Source organism: Mesoplodon mirus, assembly GCF_964341445.2.
Source record: "Mesoplodon mirus genome assembly, chromosome: 14".
NCBI lineage: Eukaryota > Metazoa > Chordata > Mammalia > Artiodactyla > Ziphiidae > Mesoplodon > Mesoplodon mirus.
In genome coordinates this window covers 46,060,977-46,079,655 of record NC_138990.1, presented here as the reverse complement: position 1 = coordinate 46,079,655, position 18,679 = coordinate 46,060,977, and the positions used below count along the sequence as shown (strand labels likewise).

The following is an 18,679-nucleotide window of genomic DNA, read 5'->3' as shown; positions in this document are numbered from 1 at the left end:
CCAATTTGTATTCCTTTTATTTCTTTTTCTTCTCTGATTGCCGTGGCTAGGACTTCCAAAACTATGTTGAATAATAGTGGCGAGAGTGGACATCCTTGTCGTGTTCCTGATCTTAGAGGAAATGCTTTCAGTTTTTCACCATTGAGAATGATGTTTGCTGTGGCTTTGTCATATATGGCCTTTATTATGTTGAGGTAGGTTCCCTCTGTGCCCACTTTCTGGAGCGTTTTTATCATAAATGGGTGTTGAATTTTGTCAAAAGCTTTTTCTGCATCTACTGAGATGATCAGATGGTTTTTATTCTTCAATTTGTTAATATGGTGTATCACCTTGATTGATTTGCATATACTGAAGACTCCTTGCATCCCTGGGATAAATCCCACTTGATCATGGTGTATGATCGTTTTAATGTGTTGTTGGATTCTGTTTGCTAGTATTTTGTTGAGGATTTTTGCATCTATATTCATCAGTGATATTGGTCTGTAATTTTCTTTTTTTGTAGTATCTTTGTCTGTTTTTGGTATCAGGGTGATGGTGGCCTCATAGAATGAATTTGGGAGTGTTCCTTCCTCTGCAATTTTTTGGAAGAGTTTGAGAAGGATGGGTGTTAGCTCTTTTCTAAATGTTTGATAGAATTCACCTGTGAAGCCATCTGGTCCTGGACTTTTGTTTGTTGGAAGATTTTTAATCACAGTTTCAATTTCATTCCTTGTGATTGGTCTGTTCATATTTTCTATTTCTTCCTGATTCAGTCTTGGAAGGTTATACCTTTCTAAGAATTTGTCCATTCTTCCAGGTTGTCCATTTTATTGGCATAGAGTTGCTTGTAGTAGTCTTAAGATGCTTTGTATTTCTGTGGTGTCTGTTGTAACTTCTTCTTTTTCACTTCTAATTTTATTGATTTGAGTCCTCTCCCTCTTTTTCTAGATGAGTCTGGCTAAAGGTTTATCAATTTTGTTTACCTTCTTAAAGAACCAGCTTTTAGTTTTATTGATCTTTGCTATTGTTTTCTTGGTTTCTATTTCATCTATCTCTGCTCTGATCTTTATGATTTCTTTCCTTCTACTAACTTTGGTTTTGTTTGTTCTTTCTCTAGTGCCTTTAGATGTAAGGTTAGATTGTTTATTTGAGATTTTTCTTGTTTCTTGACGTAGGCTTGTATTGCTATAAACTTCTCCTCTTAGAACTCCTTTTGCTGCATCCCATAGGTTTTGGATCATCGTGTTTTCATTGTAATTTGTCTCTAGATATTTTTTTATTTCCTCTGATTTCTTCAGTGATCTCTTCGTTCTTTAGTAACGAATTGTTTAGCCTCCATGTGTTTGTGCCTTTTACGTTTTTTTCCCTGTAATTGATTTCTAATCTCATAGCGTTGTGGTCAGAAAAGATGCTTGATATGATTTCAGTTTTCTTAAATTTACTGAGGCTTGATTTGTGACCCAAGATGTGATCTATCCTGGAGAATGTTCAGTGTGCACTTGAGAAGAAAGTGTAATCTGCTGTTTTTGGAAGGAATGTCCTATAAATATCAATTAAATCTATCTGGTCTATTGTGTCATTTAAAGCTTGTGTTTCCTTATTAATTTTCTGTCTGGATGATCTGTCCATTGGTGTAAGTGAGCTGTTAAAGTCCCCCACTGTTACTGTGTTACTGTTGATTTCCTCTTTTATAACTGTTAGCAGTTGCCTTATGTATTGAGGTGCTCCTACGTTGGGTGCATATATATTTATAATTGTTATATCTTCTTCTTGGATTGATCCCTTGATCATTAGGTAGTGTCCTTCCTTGTCTCTTGTAACATTCTGTATTTTAAAGTCTATTTTATCTGATATGAGTGTTGCTACTCCAGCTTTCTTTTGATTTCCATTTGCGTGGAATATCTTTTTCCATCCCCTCACTTTCAGTCTGTATGTGTCCCTAGGTCTGAAGTGTGGGTCTCTTGTAGACAGCTTATATATGGGTCTTGTTTTTGTATCCAGTCAGCAGTTGGAGCATTTAATCCATTCACGTTTAAGGTAATTATCAATATGTATGTTCCTATTACCATTTTCTTAATTGTTATGGGTTTTTGTTTTGTTTTGTTTTGTTTTGTTTTGTTTGCGGTATGCGGGCCTCTCACTGTTGTGGCCTCTCCCATTGCAGAGCACAACAGGCTCCGCGGCATGTGGGATCTTCCTGGACCGGGGCACGAACCCGTGTCCCCTGCATCGGCAGGTGGACTCTCAACCACTGCGCCACCAGGGAAGCCCTATGGGTTTGTTTTTGTAGGTCCTTTTCTTCTCTTGTGTTTCCCACTTAGAGAAGTTCCTTTAGCATTTGTTGTAGAGCTGGTTTGGTGGTGCTGAATTCTCTTAGCTTTTGCTTGTCTGTAAAGCTTTTGATTTCTCCATCGAATCTGAATGAGTTCCTTGCTGAGTAGAGTAATCTTGGTTGTAGGTTCTTCCCTTTCATCGCTTTAAATACATCGTTCCACTCCCTTCTGGCTTGTAGAGTTTCTGCTGAGAAATCAGCTGTTAACCTTATGGGAGTTGCCTTGTATGTTTTTGTCATTTTTCCCTTGTTGCTTTCAATAATTTTTCTTTGTCTTTAATTTTTGTCAATTTGATTAGTATGTGTCTCGGCATGTTTCTCCTTGGGTTTAATCTGCCTGGGACTCTCTGCGCTTCCTGGACTTGGGTGGCTATTTCCTTTCCCATGTTAGGGAAGTTTTCAACTATAATCTCTTCAAATATTTTCTCGGGTCCTTTTTCTCTCTTTTCTCTTTCTGGGACCCCATAATGCGAATGTTGTCACATTTAATATTATCCCAGAAGTCTCTTAGGCTGTCTTCATTTCTTTTCATTCTTTTTTTCTTTATTCTGTTCTGTGGCAGTGAATTCCACCATTCTGTCTTCCAGGTCACTTATCCATTCTTCTGCCTCAGTTATTCTGCTATTGGTTCCTTCTAGTATATTTTTCATTTCAGTTATTGTTTTCATCTCTGTTTGTTCTTTAATTCTTCTAGGTCTTTGTTAAACATTTCTTGCATCTTCTCAATCTTTGCCTCCATTCTTTTTCCGAGGTCTTGGATCATGTTCATTATCATTATTCTGAATTCTTTTTCTGGAAGGTTGCCTACCTCTACTTCATTTAGTTGTTTTTCTGGGGTTTTATCTTGTTCCTTCATCTGGTACAAAGTCCCCTGCCTTTTCATTCTGTCTGTATTTTTGTGAATGTGGTTTTCCTCCCACAGGAGGAAATTGTAGTTTCCTGCAGAATTGTAGTTCTTCTTGCTTCTACTGTCTGCCCTCTGGTGGATGAGGCTATCCTAGAAGTTTCTTTAGTGAAAGTCTTTTGATGATAAACGTTCAGGTTTTGATTTTCTGAAAATGTTTTTATTTAGAGCTTTGCTCTTGAAAGATACTTGGACTCAGTACCGAATTCTAGATTTTTTTTGACTGTGTTGGGTCTTCGTTGCTGCGTGCGGGCTTTCTCTAGTTGCAGCGAGTGGGGGCTACTCTTCGTTGCGGTGCGCGGGCCTCTCATTGCAGTGGCTTCTCTTGGTTGCAGAGCATGGGCTCTAGGCGCGTGGGCTGCAGTAGTTGTGGCGCACAGGCTTCAGTAGTTGTGGCACGTGGGCTTCAGTAGTTGTGGCACACGGGCTCAGTAGCTGTGGCTCACAGGCTCTAGAGCGCAGGCTCAGGAGTTGTGGCATGCGGGCTCAGTAGTTGTGGTGCACGGGCTTAGTTGCTCCACAGCATATGAAATCTTCCCAGACCAGCGCTTGAACCCATGTCCCCTGCGTTGGCAGGCGGATTCTTAACACCTGCGCCACCGGGAAGTCCCCCCAGTTCTAGATTGACAGCTCATTTTTCTTAGCCTTTTGCAGATATTATCCCATTGATTGACTTCTTTTGTTCTGACAAGTTTATTAATAGCCCTTTCTGTGTAGGTAATCTGTCTTTTCTCTCTGGTTGCTTTTGAAATCTTTTTTTAGGAATGTTGAAATTTTACTACAGTGTGTCTAGCTATAAATTTCTTTTTATTTATGCTGCTTGGTATATATTGTGCTACCTGTAATTGTGAGTACACATATTTCTATCAGTCTTGGAAATTTCCCAACCATAATCTCTTCAAACTTTGCTTCTTCTATCATATTCTCCAGTCTCTCCATCGAAACTCTAATTAGGTATATGTTAGATTTCTTGTTCTGTCTTCTGTACCTTTTTAACCTGTCTTTCATATTTCCTTTCTCCTCACTCCATGCTACATTCTGGATAATTTCTTAAGATACATCTTTTAGTTCATTAATTCATTTTCATCATTGTCTAATCTGCTATTTAAACCATCTATTGAGTTTTTTACTTCAAAAATTAAATTTTTCATAAGGTTTTATTTGGTTCTTTCTCCAATGTGACTGACCATTTTTGATAGTCTCTTGTCCCTTGCTTAATTTTTCATTTCATCTTTTAGGTCTTTAAACAACTCACACATAATTATTTTATATTTCATAACTGTCTTTTTTCATAACTATTATTTTTGATATCTGAGACCCGTGGAGGTCTAAAACTGTTGTTTATAGGTATTGTTTACTCATTTAACTTTTTGGTTAATTGTTTGTTAACTTATATTTTGGTAGTTTTTATTGTGAGCTCATGTTAACATTGAATGTAATCTTTTGGAATCCTGAGGGCCTCAAATAGGCATGTTTTCCTCCAGAGATGATTTGTGTTTGCCTCTGCAGGAATCAGGCATATTAATGACCTGTACCCCTTTGGTTCCCTTTCCTGAAGAGAGGATCCCCAGTTTAATGAGGGAACCTTAGATTTGGCCTCCTCATCCTGCTGGAGGACCCAAAGTTTATTCTCCTAATACTGTGTTTGCCTTCAGGGCAACTGTATTCTTCCTACTTGCTCACCTTCCATTTTTTCCTGCTCATGTTTTTCCATTTTAGCTTACTGACCTCCTTCTCTCTTGCTTTCTTTTTGTGGGGACTGGGGGAGGGAGTAGGAAGCATTCCTAGTGGCTTCTCCAGTTGAACTCAGCAATACATTAAGAAGTATGTTCCAGTTGCATTTTAACAGGAGGGCATTTAAGAATACCGAGTCATAGTACTGCTGGTAGTGGCAGAAGTGGATGTCACACTTTGTCAACTTATCCCTAGCCGTTAGTGCCATCATAGCTATGAATGTACTTTAACCCAAGGATGTTACCATACATAGGGAATTTTTATCTGCCTGAGAGAAACTAAGTGTTAGAAAAACAGGAGCCACTGTAATTCCCTCAGTGTATGAGCAGTAGGGTTGAATGAGGGTGGGTCTTTGCTGCAGTTGACTCAGTGGAAATGCTAACTTGGAATTCTGGTGGGATGGGGGTGTTGAATTTTTACAGGGTGATGTTGTAGGTCTGGAGCGGGGCGGGGGAAAGACCGAGGTGATGGTGACTGAAGGTGTGACTACAGTTGCCTACACACTGGATGAGGGCCTTATTGAGTTTGGAACAGCTATTGATGACGGCAACTATACCAGGTGAGGGGCTACACTGGTAACCAGCAAGGTGGTGGGAAATTCTGGTTCTGAGAACCTGGGATGGGTAGTAAAACTGGCCATGTCTAAAAAGAACGTGGTGTCCTGGGAGGAGATTAGACAAAGAGGACAAATAATTGCCTGCCCCCCTCCTCTCCTGCCCCATTGCTAGTATTCCTCGGTGTCTTCCTGACCCTGGACTCATTCCTTGTGCTTTGCTTCCTTCCCTCTCCAGGGCAGCAGCCTTCTTGGAGACTCTGGAAATGACCCCAGAAACAGAGGCAATGTGGAAAACCTTGAGTAAGCTGTCACTGGAAGCAAGGCAGCTACACATTGCTGAGAGGTGAGTTGGGCTGTGGAACCAAGGTGCCAGGCAGCTAGGAGGGAGGGATGGCCATGCGGGTATCTTCCCCGTGGGCTGCTCCTCCCCAGTGTTAAGGCAGCACTTCCCTTCCCATGCCAACAGATGTCATAGAACCCTTCCATGGTACAGTTATTCCAAGCATCCTCCCATCCTAGATTATGAGTATGTCTTTTATTTATTTATTTTTTAATTTTTATTGGAGTATAGTTGCTTTACAATGTTGTGTTAGTTTCTTGCTGTACAGCAAAGTGAATCAGTCATATATGTATATATGTATATATGTATATATATGTATATATATATATATATATATATATATATATATATATACACATATATATACTCTTTTAGATTTCTTTCCCATTTTAGGTCACCACAGAACATTGAGTAGAGTTCCCTGTGCTATGCAGTAAGTTCTCATTAGTTATCTATTTTATACATAGTAGTGTATATATGTCAGTCCCAATCTCCCAGTTCATCCCACCCTTCCTTCCCCACTTGGTAATCATAAGTTTGTTCTCTACATCTGTGACTCTATTTCTGCTTTGCAAGTAATTTCATCTCTACCATTTTTCTAGATTCCACATATAAGCGATATTGTACGATATTTGTTTTTCTCTTTCTCAGTTACTTCACATAAGGGTGTGTCTTTCATTGTTGTCATTCCCCAGTCTTGCAACTAGGTGCCCCTTCAAAGTTTTTAACACTCATACCCTACAATCCACGTGTTGATGTGTATATTCCAGGTGTTGTATAGGAGTGTAATTTATAGGACAAACATTGGACTCCAGACTCTCTGATTTCAAATCTTGGCTCCATTTACCAACTGTGCAACTTGAGAGAGGTTAACTTAACCTTTCCAAGCCTTGGTTTCTCCATTTGCTCTATGAAATGGGGATGATAACAGAATTTACCTTGCAGGATGGTAAAGAAAAATGGCAGTGGTAGTGGAGAGCAAATGAGAGGACCTGTGCGAAGAGCACAGGTTGGAAGTGCTCTTTAAAGGTCAGCTGCTGCTATTTTGCCAAGGAGTCATCCTTGGTCCCTTTTTTCCCATCCCCTCACAGCTAGACTCTCAGCAAGTCCTAGGGACACTGATCCAGGGTCTTCAAAACATATCCTGAAAATTAATGCACAGAAATCTCTTGCATTCCTATACACTAACAGTGAAAAATCAGAAAGAGAAATTAAGGAAACACTCCCATTTACCACTGCAACAAAAAGAATAAAATACCTAGGAATAAACCTACCTAAGGAGGCGAAAGACTTGTATGCAGAAAACTGTAAGACACTGATGAAAGAAATCAAAGAGTATACAAACAGAGGGAGAGATGTACCGTGTTCTTGAATTGGAAGAATCAACATTGTGAAAATGACTATACTACCCAGAGCAATCTACAGATTCAATATAATCCATATCAAACTACCAATGGCATTTTTCACAGAGCTAGAACAAAAAATTTTACAGTTTGTATAGAAACACAAAAGACCCCAAATAGCCAAAGCAGTCTTCAGAAAGAAAAATGGAGCTGGAGGCCCCCTGACCTCAGGCTATACTACAAAGTTACAGTAATCAAGACAGTATGGTACTGGCACAAAAACAGAAAGATAGATCAGTGGAACAGGATAGAAAGCCCAGAGATAAACCCACACACATGTGGTCACCTTATCTTTGACAAAGGAGGCAAGAATATACAGTGGAGAAAAGACAGTCTCTTCAATAATTGGTGCTGGGAAAACTGGACAGCTACATGGAAAAGAATGAAATCAGAACACTTCCTAACACCATACACAAAAATAAACTCAAGATAGATTAAAGACCTAAATGTAAGGCCAGACACTATAAAACTCTTACAGGAAAACTTAGGCAGAACACTCTATGACATAAATCACAGCAAGATCCTCTTTGACCCATCTCCTAGAGAAATGGAAATAAAAACAAAAATAAACAAATGGGACCTAATGAAACTTAAAAGCTTTTTCACAGCAGAGGAAACCGTAAACAAGACAAAAAGACAACCCTCACAATGGGAGAAAATATTTGTGAACAAAGCAACTGACAAAGGATTGATCTCCAAGATATATAAGCAGCTCATGCAGCTCACTATCAAAAAAACAAACAACCCAATCCAAAAATGGGCAGAAGGGGCTTCCCTGGTGGCGCAGTGGTTGAGAACCCGCCTGCCGATGCAGGGGACGCGAGTTCGTGCCCCGGTCCGGGAAGATCCCACATGCTGCGGAGCGGCTGGGCCCGTGAGCCATGGCCGCTTGGCCTGCGTGTCGGGAGCCTGTGCTCCGCAACGGGAGAGGCCACAGCAGTGAGAGGCCCACGTACCGCAAAAAATAAAAAATAAAAAAAAATTTAAAAATGGGCAGAAGACCTAAATAGACATTTCTCCAAAGAAGATATACAGATTGCCAACAAACACGTGAAGGGATGCTCAACATCACTAATCATTAGAGAAATGCAAATCAAAACCACAATGAGGGACTTCCCTGGTGGCGCAGTGGTTGAGAGTCTGCCTGCCAATGCAGGGGACACGGGTTCGTGCCCCGGTCTGGGAAGATCCCACATGCCGCGGAGCGGCTGGGCCCGTGAGCCATGGCCGCTGAGCCTGCGCGTCCAGAGCCTGTGCTCCGCAACGGGAGAGGCCACAGCAGTGAGAGGCCCGCGTAGGGTAAAAAATAATAATAATAATAAAATAAAAAACCACAATGAGGTATCACCTCACACCAGTCAGAATGGCCATCATCAAAAAATCTAGAAACAATAAATGCTGGAGAAGGTGTGGAGAAAAGGGTACCCTCCTGCACTGTTGGTGGGAATCTAAATTGATACAGGCACTATGGAGAGCAGTATGGAGGTTCCTTAAAAAACTAAAAATAGAACTACCATATGACCCAGTAATCCCACTACTGGACATATACCCTGAGAAAACCATAATTCAAAAAGAGTCATGTACCACAATGTTCATTGCAGCTCTATTTACAATAGCCAGGACATGGAAGCAACCTAAATGTCCATCGACAGATGAATGGATAAAGAAGATGTGGCACATATATACAATGGAATATTACTCAGCCATAAAAAGGAATGAAACTGAGTTACCTGTAATGAGGTGGATGGACATAGAGTCTCTCATACAGAGTGAAGTAAGTCAGAAAGAGGAAAACAAATACCATATGCTAACACACATATTTGGAATCTAAAAAAAACGGTACTGATGAACCTAGTGGCAGGGCAGGAATAAAGATGCAGAGAATGGACTTGAGGACCCAGGGGTGGGGGAAGGGGAAGCTGGGACGAAGTGAGAGAGTAGCATTGACATAGATACACTACTAAATGTAAAATGGATAGCTAGTGGGAAGCCGCTGCATAGCACAGGGAGATCAGCTTGATGCTTTGTGACTACCTAGAGGGGTGAGGTACTGAGGGTGGGAGGGAGGCTCAAAAGAGAGGGGATATGGGGATATATGTATATGTATAGCTGATTCACTTTGTTGTACAGAAAAAACTAACACAGCATTGTAAAGCAATTATACTCCAATAAAGATAAAAAAAAGAAAATGCTAACAGATACAAGTATTTTGTACATGTGTACATGCATATATGTATATGAACACAAAGTCAAATTCTATATGTTAAAAATAAAAAGTGATCCATGTGATTGAAAAAAAAAAATAGGTATCCTGAATCTCTTATTTGTTCAAGTCTACTGTGTCCACCCTGGAATAGACCACCACCATCTACATGCTGTGTTGCAAAGCCTCTTAATTAGACTCACTGATACGGTTCTTATACCCCTACGATCCATTCACCCCATAGCAGCTGAGGTAATTCTTTAAAAACATAAATTAGATTATATCATTTTCTTGCTCAGAACCTTCCAGTAACTTACTATTGTACTTTGTATAAAACCCAAACTCTTTGCATGTCCTAAGGCCCCACAGGATTTGGCCTCTGCTTTGTTCTCATATCAGGTACTTGCCCATTAGTCTCCAGCCGCACTGGCATCCTTTTGTGCCTTTGAGCGTGCCAGGCTCACTCCTGCCTTAAGGCCTTTACACTAGCTTTTCTCTCTGCCTGGAATAATTTTTCTCCATCTTGTCATGATTGGCTCTTTCTTGTATTAAGGTCTCAGCTCAGATGTCAGCTCCTCAAACAGGTCTCCTCTGACTACCAACTTAAGGAGTCCCCTTAGTTTTACTTTCCATTCTTTCAAATAATCTTTGTTTATTTGTTTACTAATTATTTGTTTCCACTAGAAAGTAAGTTTCCTAAGAGCTGGGCCCTCCTCTGTCTTATCCCTTTTGTGTCCCCAGTGGCAAGAACAGTTTCTGGCATATAATAGGTGCTCAGTATATCTACTGAACCAATGAATTAATGATGATTTTCTAATAATATTACTGTTATTGCTTCCATACTATAGGTGCTTTTCTGCTTTGGGCCATGTAGCAAAAGCTCGATTCCTACACGAGACCAATGAGATTGCAGATCAAGTGTCTCGGGAATATGCAAGTATTCTCCTCCTGATTTGTTCAGTCTTTCAAGCTGAGATTTCTCCTGGTACTTAGCCCCGCGGCTCTTAGCTTTCCAGCCATGGCTAATTTCCTCTACCCTGCCCCCCACACCTCTACCTTCAAGTCAGACCGTTTTGGAATTGCTTGCCAAACCTCGAGCCTCTAAGCCCCATGAAGGGTTTCAGCTTCCTAAGCCTTTTAGCCTCCATGTCTCTCTGGCCACACAGACAGAATGGCTCCTGTGGCACCAGCAGAATAACCAGAACCTCCTTTTTCCCCACAGGGTGGAGAAGGAACAGACTTTTATCAGGTCCGAGCACGTCTTGCCATGCTGGAGAAGAACTACAAGCTGGCCGAAATGATCTTCTTAGAACAGGTAATAGCAACAGAAGAACTGGATGGAAGAGGGGATCAGAGGGGGAGAAATAGGCAAACTCGGGAGGAATGAGCACCGGTCAGCTGGGCTACCAAAGGTCTGGGGAGAACTTTCAGAAAGGTCTATACAGTTCATTTCACTCCTCCATAATTTCCTCCTCTGTGTTAGTTCTTACAATCACTTCTTTCTTTCATAAAAAGTCTACTGTCTCCCCGTGTACTCCAGAGCCTGTCTCTGCAATTCTTGTGCATGGAGGTAGATCCAGATTTTGTGAGGCCCAAAGTTTATACAATTTGAGGAGCCCTCTTTAAGAAAAGTTGCTTTGGAAGGAACCTGTGCAAATAAGGTGCCCTGAAGCTTAAGTTTCTTTTAGTTTCATACTAAATTCACCTCTGCTTGTGTATACGTAAAGGATGAGGCTTTCAGTCCACATAGGCCGGCATCTTAGCTGGCCTGAGGAGAGCTTGCTGATTTCTGATTCTCGTATCTTCCTGGTGTCCCTCTTTCCTCTTCCCGGGTTCCCCTAGAATGCTGTTGAGGAGGCCATGGACATGTACCAGGAGCTACACCGTTGGGACGAATGTATCGCTGTGGCTGAGGCCAAGGTACCAGTTCTGTCTTCCCCACAGTTGTTCAGAACTCACTCCCACCAATATCAGAAACCTCCTCTTGTCAAGAAGACTGTGGGAACTGCAACAGGGCGGGGGCCGGGACCCGATATGGTGAGGAGTTAGGACATTGGTGACGGGGAGGGTTTCTGTTGTTACAGTGGGATTGGAGAAGCCTGGGAAGCAGCAGGGCAGGAGGGATGTGACTCCTGGTCCTCTCTGTTGCGTGTCCAGGGGCACCCAGCCCTAGAGAAGCTGCGCCAGGGTTACTACCAGTGGCTGATGGACACACAGCAAGAGGAGCGAGCAGGCGAACTTCAGGAGAGCCAAGGGGACGGGCTAGCAGCCATCAGCCTCTACCTCAAAGCTGGGCTCCCTGCCAAAGCTGCTCGGCTGGTGCTGACCCGAGAGGAACTGCTGGCCACCACAGAGCTGGTAGAGCGCATCACTGCAGCCCTTATCAAGAGCGAACTGTATGAAAGGGTATGGCTGGCTTCCTATTCCTGTCCCTTACCCCCAGGGCTCAGTGCCCCTTTCCTACCCAGAGGGGTCTTGGAGCACATAGCCCTCCCTGACTAGTGGCTGATTCGCCTCCTTTGGGGGCTGATACTTGGTTTTTGTGTAGTAAGGGTATCTTTGTAGTAATACGGAATGTGTTAACAGGCAGGTGATCTCTTTGAGAAGATTCGAAATCCACAGCGGGCCCTAGAGTGCTACTGTAAAGGCAACGCATTCATGAAAGGTACTAGCCACCCACAGCCCATCCCTCAGTGTTGTGGACTGCAGCCCCGACAGTCGCCCACACCTGTTCTGTGCCTCTGCTCAGGCTGACTGGCTTCAGTGCTCCGCTGTCCCTCCACTTCTCACCTGTATTCCACGCCTCATTTCTCTATCTCACTTTTCCTGAAGTCTGAGCTGAGTGCCCTCTCTGTCTCTGGCAGCGGTGGAGCTGGCTCGATTGGCATTCCCAGTGGAGGTGGTGAGACTAGAGGAGGCGTGGGGGGACCACTTGGTGCAGCAGAAGCAGCTTGACGCGGCCATTAATCACTACATTGAAGCCAGGTGTGGTGGTCCGGGGGTGCAGAGGACATTTGGGCATGAGATGAGAGGTGACGGGGAAAGTTAGGGTGCCAGGGCCTTTCTAAAATAAGAGAGATCTCAAAATGTCGGTTGGAATATGCTTGAGGTTTCCCTTTCCCTCCATCTATTTTCCTCTTTGCTCATACATATTTACACCTTTCCCAACTATGCCAGGTGCTCCATTAAGGCAATTGAGGCTGCCCTGGGTGCCCGCCAGTGGAAGAAGGCAATTTATATATTAGATCTACAGGACCAGAACACTGCGTCCAAATACTATCCTCGTGTGGCCCAACACTATGCGTCTCTGCAGGAGTACGAGGTAAGGGAGAGCCCCTTTCTGCAGCCTGAAGCAATGCGGTACAGGATGATGAGGAGGGAACCCAGAACAAGAAGTGTTCCAAATCCTTCTTTCTGGGACCCAGCAGTGTCACCACCCTGAATGGGAAGAAAGAGGTTTATTTCCCCCATTTCATTCTAACATAACACAGACCCCTCTCCCAGACATATAAAGCAAGTCTCTAGCTCTCTTCCTGTACAAGCATGAGTGATGCTTCATGGATAACTCCAACATGAGCAGGTGCAAACTAGTATATACAGGATGGATAAACAGCAAGGTCCTACTATATAGCACAGGGAACTATATTCAATATCCTGTGATAAACCATAATGGAAAAGAATATGAAGAGAATATATATATACACGTATAACTGAATCACTTTGCTGTACAGTAGAAATTAACACATTGTAAATCAGCCATACTTCAATAAAAATTTTTTTTAATTAAAAATTTAAAAAAAGAATAGGGACTTCCCTGGTGGCACAGTGGTTAAGAATCCACCTGCCAATGCAGGGGACACAGGTTCGATCCCTGGTCCGGGAAGATCCCACATGCCGCGGAGCAACTAAGCCTGTGCGCCACAACTACTGAGCCTGCGCTCTAGAGCCCACGAGCCACAACTACTGAAGCCCCCGCACCTAGAGCCCGTGCTCTGCAACAAAAGAAGCCACCGCAATGAGAAGCCCGCTCACAGCAATGAAGACCTAACACAGCCAAAAACTAATTAACTAAAAAGAATAACTCCAATATAGTTAGAGTATAGAATTGCCTTGCACTGCAGAAACGTGAGGCCCTCTTAAACTCCCACTGTATTGTCCTCATATTGTTTCAGGCTGGTCTTTTTTCAAAACAGTAGGAAGTCTGAAACCCCTGTAGTCATCTTGGCTTCTCTGTGACTATAGGATATTGGTACCCCAGGCTCTGCTCCATCCCAAGTGAGGTTTGTTCTTTCCTCCTACAGGCTGCTTTCACTCTGATGCTCTGACCTTTTGCCTCTGCCTGTCTCAACCACAGATTGCTGAGGAGCTCTACACTAAGGGCGGCCGGACGAAAGACGCCATAGACATGTACACCCAGGCTGGCCGCTGGGAGCAAGCCCACAAGGTAGGGAATGGGCGGAGTTCATGAGAAGAGAATTCCACCTTTGTGGTTATGTTGCCACTTTCCTTAGTCTCTGATCTCCCCACTTCGCTGGGTTCCCTGAAAGCTGAGGAAGAGTACCAAAAAACAGTCTGGGTAACTTTGATCTCTAGCCATAGGGAAAGGCAAGGATGAAGAGAGGCCCTTGTTCCCAAAGCCGCGCTTCTGAAGACAGCAGATGGGCTTGGGGGCTAGGGAATCTGAAATACCTCTGCCGAAGCTCTGGCCACACTGCTAACCGTTCTCGCTTCTGCTCCCAGAGCCCAGTGGGTACAGTAGGAGCAAGGTAGTGGGAATAGGTGCCCCCAGCACAGGGTGCCTCTGGCCCTCCTGCCTTAGCAGAATGTAGTTCTTACTCTGCTCATTATGGACTTGGGATTCCCTGAACTGACTAGGAGGGTGACGCTAACCAAATGCCTATGGTTGTTGGGAAGGTTCAGAGTTCCTGAGAAAACGGGCTCCCTTGAAGCCCCACTTCCTTGTCCGCTCCGCATTTCCCTCTGCTTCCCTTGGAAATTGGTGCCTGAGGCTACCCTGGCTCTGTGTGTCCGCACAGCTGGCAATGAAGTGCATGAGACCAGAAGATGTGTCGGTGCTGTACATCACCCAGGCTCAGGAGATGGAGAAGCAGGGCAAGTACCGAGAGGCTGAAAGGTGAGACGTGGCCCCAGGGGAGGTGTAGCAGGAGATGGGGCTTCAGGGCTAGAGGGAGGGATGGGGTCTGCAGATACGTGCCCTCTGCCCAGAGGCAGTGACAGAATCCCTTAGGAACGACTCTAGCCGCAGGAATCTGGTCTAGGAGGCCGCAGATGTATCTCCTGTCCCCAGGCTGTATGTGACAGTGGAAGAGCCTGACCTTGCCATCACCATGTTCAAAAAGCGCAAGTTGTATGATGATATGATCCGCCTAGTAGGGAAGCACCACCCAGATCTCCTCAGTGACACACACCTACACCTGGGCAAGGTGAGCCCTTCTCCTGCCCCTGCCCATCTCTCCCCCAAACAGGCTCCATATCCCCCTCTCTCCATCCTGATCCACCTCTCCCCAGGAGCTGGAGGCTGAAGGCCGACTACAGGAGGCTGAATATCACTACCTCGAGGCCCAGGAGTGGAAGGCAACAGTGAATATGTACCGGTCCAATGGGCTTTGGGAAGAGGCCTACCGGGTAAGGAGTTCTTACCCTTACTGGGTAAGGAGGTACAGGGTTCATCCATCCCTCTTTCCCACTCTCAAGTAACTGTCTAATTCTAAACTGGTCATGGGTGTCTTTGAAAAAAGTCCACACCTACGCACAAAATTTCACATACAATTTTAATGGTTTGTGAACGACCTGAAATCCATCCTGGGACCCTAATCAGGTTAATAGACCCTGAAACTTAGCCCTCTTCCTACTGTTCTAGGAGAGGCACCTGATCTTTTTCCAAGCTGAGGTCAGGTCAGAGATGAGAAGGGAGCAGCCATGTACCCCTGTATTGGAGGATTGCCAAGTAGCTTTGCTTTTCAGGTGGCCAAGGCTCACGGAGGAGCTAATGCCCACAAACACGTGGCCTATCTGTGGGCAAAGAGCCTGGGAGGTGAGGCTGCAGTTAGACTGCTCAATAAGCTGGGACTCCTGGAAGCTGCTATTGACCATGCTACTGACAACTGGTGAGGCCCCAAGCCTTCTCTCTGCTGGCCCCATTCCAGACAGAGCCTCTATATAGAGAAAGGAAATTGATGTATAACTGAAAAGCATTTCTAGAGGCTGAAGCAAGAGTGAAGAAATGTGGTAAGGAGAGATCCTTGGAAGAACCTGATAGAGAGGCAAGAATAATTAGTAACTCTGCTCCTGTTCCCAAGGAGGCTCAGAATGGTGTTTAATCTTTGGCTATTCTAAGGAGAAAGGTGGAAAGAGAACAGCTTTTAAAGCTAAAATGTACTAAGCCAGTAACTTACTTCTGAGTAACGGAAGTGTGATTCCATTAAATGCAAAATGAGCTTTTCTTTCCTTTTTAAAATTAAGTTAAATTATTAATTTTTTAAAGTGTAGTTGATTTATAATGTTAGTTTCAGGTGTCCAACATGGTGATTCAATATTTTTATAAATTATACTCCATTTAAAGTTATTATAAAATATTGGCTATATTCCCTGTGCTGTATAGTGTATTCTTGTAGCTTATTTACTTTATACGTAGTAGTCTGTACCTCTTAATCTCCTAGCCCTGTCTTGACCTTCCTCCCTTTCCTCTCCCCACTGGTAACCACTAGTTTGTTCTCTATATCTGTGAGTCTGTTTCTGTTTTGTTATATTCGTTTGTTTTGTTTTTTTGGATTTCACATATAAGTGACAACATAGAGTATTTGTCTTTCTCTGTCTGACTTATTTCACTAAGCATAATACCCTCCAGGTCCATCTGTGTTGTTGGAAATGGCAAAATTTCATTTTTTATGGTTGAGTAGTATTCCATTGTATATATGAACACATCTTCCTTATTCATTTATCTGTTGATGGACCTTTAGGTTGCTTCCATATCTTGGCTGTTGTAAATAGTGCTGCTATGAACATTGGGGTGCATGTATCTTTTCTAATTAGTGTTTTTATTTTCTTCAGATATATACCCAGGAGTGGAATTGTTGGATCATGTGGTAGTTCTGTTTTTTAGGTTTTTGAGGAACCTCCATACTCTTTTCCCTATTGGCTGCACCAAATTCCATTCCCACCAACAGTGCACAAGGGTTCTGTTTTCTTCGCATCCTCACCCACATTTGCTATTTGTAGACCTTTTTTGATGATAGCCATTCTTACAGGTGCAAGTTGTTATCTCATTTTGGTTTTGACTTGCATTTCTCTGATGATTAGATGATTAGAGCATCTTTTCATGTTGACCCTCTGTGTATCCTCTTTTGAAAAACGTCTATTCAGGTCTTCTGCCCAAAGTGAGCTTTTCTTAAGTAAATGTTAAGAACACCAGGAGTAATCCTGCATCGAGTCAGATTGCTGCGGGTAGTTTTACTTGTTTTGGGAAGATTATTTTTCTGCTAATGTAGATGTGGCTCAGGAGGAGGTGGTCAGAGCACCAGGAGTCCTTCTTCCCTGTCAGTGCTGTGCTCTCTGTGCTCCTCTATCATTTCATATTGATTGTCTTTCTTAATCTGTGCCTTTTCCTCCTCTCAATCCTTGCCCTCTGTTTTTCTTTTCCTCTTATAAAAGGAAGTGTAGAGTAGGCAAACCTTATCTGCACCTTCCATTTCAGCTCCTTTGAATTTGCTTTTGAACTCTCTCGGCTGGCCCTCAAGCACAAAACCCCTGAGATTCATCTCAGATACGCTATGTACCTGGAGGATGAGGTATGGATGTGATTCTTCTCCATTGCTTTTGACTCTGACCACAGAGCCCTCCTTCCCATCCCCTAGCCCACTGCTGCCAGGCAGTCAAACCTCCTGTCTCATGGCTGCCTGTGATGCCAATCTCTGTCTCATCATGTATGGCTGCCTTTCTCTCCGTCTAGGGAAAATTTGAAGAGGCTGAAGCTGAATTCATCAGGGCTGGTAAACCCAAGGAAGCAGTCCTCATGTGAGTTACCCCATAAATTCCTTCATCCTGTCCTCCCAGACTCAGCCCCAGGATCTTTCATTGTCATCTTCACCTTCATCTAAACCTAGTACCAATAAATCTTATACCCCCTCAGTGACATGGCTTTTTGCCTCTCATCGTGGAGGCCTCATTCCTATACTCAGCCTCCTCTCTGTCCTCATCTGGGAGCAGGTTTGTCCATAACCAGGATTGGGAGGCAGCTCAACGTGTGGCCGAGGCCCACGACCCTGACAGCGTCGCTGAGGTGCTCGTGGGGCAGGCCCGGGGGGCCTTGGAGGAGAAGGACTTCCAGAAAGCAGAAGGGCTGCTGCTTCGGGCCCAGAGACCAGGCCTGGCCCTCAATTACTATAAGGTGGGTCAGCAGATTCAGGGCCATGAGGGGAGGGTGAGAGGACATGAGAGCCCACAGAGCACTACACTGAGCCCTGGTACTGAGAATGATACAGGAGGTTAACACTGGGGAGGGGGAAGGAGACAAAGAGGAAGGGGAAGAGAAGTCCCAGGACCTAGGGATCAGTGGGCCATGGCACCTGAGTGGCACTGGAAAGCTGTCATGCCTGCCGCTAACCATCCTGATACCTGGAAATCTGAGCAGGAGGCTGGACTATGGAGCGATGCCCTGCGGATCTGCAAGGACTACGTGCCTGGCCAGCTGGAGGCACTGCAGGAAGAGTATGAGCGGGAAGCTACCAAGAAGGGGGCCAGGTATGAAGCCAGGGGACCCGAAAATGTTGGCAGGGCTGGGGGTGGGTGGTCAGAAGGTGTGCACAGAATCGGCCACGCTGCCCCTCCCATTCCTGGTCACAAGCACACTCATCTGCACAGGGGCATGGAAGGACTGGTGGAACAAGCTCGACAGTGGGAGCAGGCTGGAGAATACAGCCGTGCAGTCGACTGTTACCTCAAAGTGCGGGACGCAGGAAGCAGCAGCCTGGTGGAGAAGTGCTGGATGAAGGTGAGGCTGCCACACCTGCCTGGCCCTATGCTTCCCGGCCTCCATTCACATCCAGCATTCCTTCTCAGACATTCATCTTTTTCCTCCTGTGTCTTTTTGTTTTCAATCAGGTAGCAGGTATCTACTGAGTGCTTGCTAGATGCTAGATCCAGAACCTATGAAGGCTATAAAAAGGGATATAACACAGAACCCGGAGAGTCAGAAATTGGGGGAAGGTA

The 18,679-nt window shown here is 44.1% G+C and overlaps 1 protein-coding gene across 2 annotated transcripts in view; it reads left to right on the top strand.

Moving 5' to 3' along the window:
* The window catches only part of IFT172 (intraflagellar transport 172), a 42,046-nt gene that overhangs the window by 16,887 nt on the left and 6,480 nt on the right, over positions 1-18,679 (top strand). For both annotated transcript variants that reach the window (XM_082642559.1, XM_082642558.1), the window contains exons 17-35: positions 5,372-5,508; positions 5,741-5,848; positions 10,300-10,384; positions 10,674-10,766; positions 11,294-11,371; positions 11,609-11,857; positions 12,038-12,116; positions 12,316-12,436; positions 12,629-12,773; positions 13,806-13,895; positions 14,488-14,585; positions 14,760-14,895; positions 14,981-15,097; positions 15,437-15,579; positions 17,166-17,259; positions 17,421-17,485; positions 17,678-17,858; positions 18,102-18,211; positions 18,332-18,461. In XM_082642559.1, the coding sequence (XP_082498685.1) occupies positions 5,372-5,508; positions 5,741-5,848; positions 10,300-10,384; positions 10,674-10,766; positions 11,294-11,371; positions 11,609-11,857; positions 12,038-12,116; positions 12,316-12,436; positions 12,629-12,773; positions 13,806-13,895; positions 14,488-14,585; positions 14,760-14,895; positions 14,981-15,097; positions 15,437-15,579; positions 17,166-17,259; positions 17,421-17,485; positions 17,678-17,858; positions 18,102-18,211; positions 18,332-18,461 (2,259 nt within the window). The remainder of the gene's footprint in view (positions 1-5,371; positions 5,509-5,740; positions 5,849-10,299; positions 10,385-10,673; positions 10,767-11,293; positions 11,372-11,608; positions 11,858-12,037; positions 12,117-12,315; positions 12,437-12,628; positions 12,774-13,805; positions 13,896-14,487; positions 14,586-14,759; positions 14,896-14,980; positions 15,098-15,436; positions 15,580-17,165; positions 17,260-17,420; positions 17,486-17,677; positions 17,859-18,101; positions 18,212-18,331; positions 18,462-18,679) is intronic.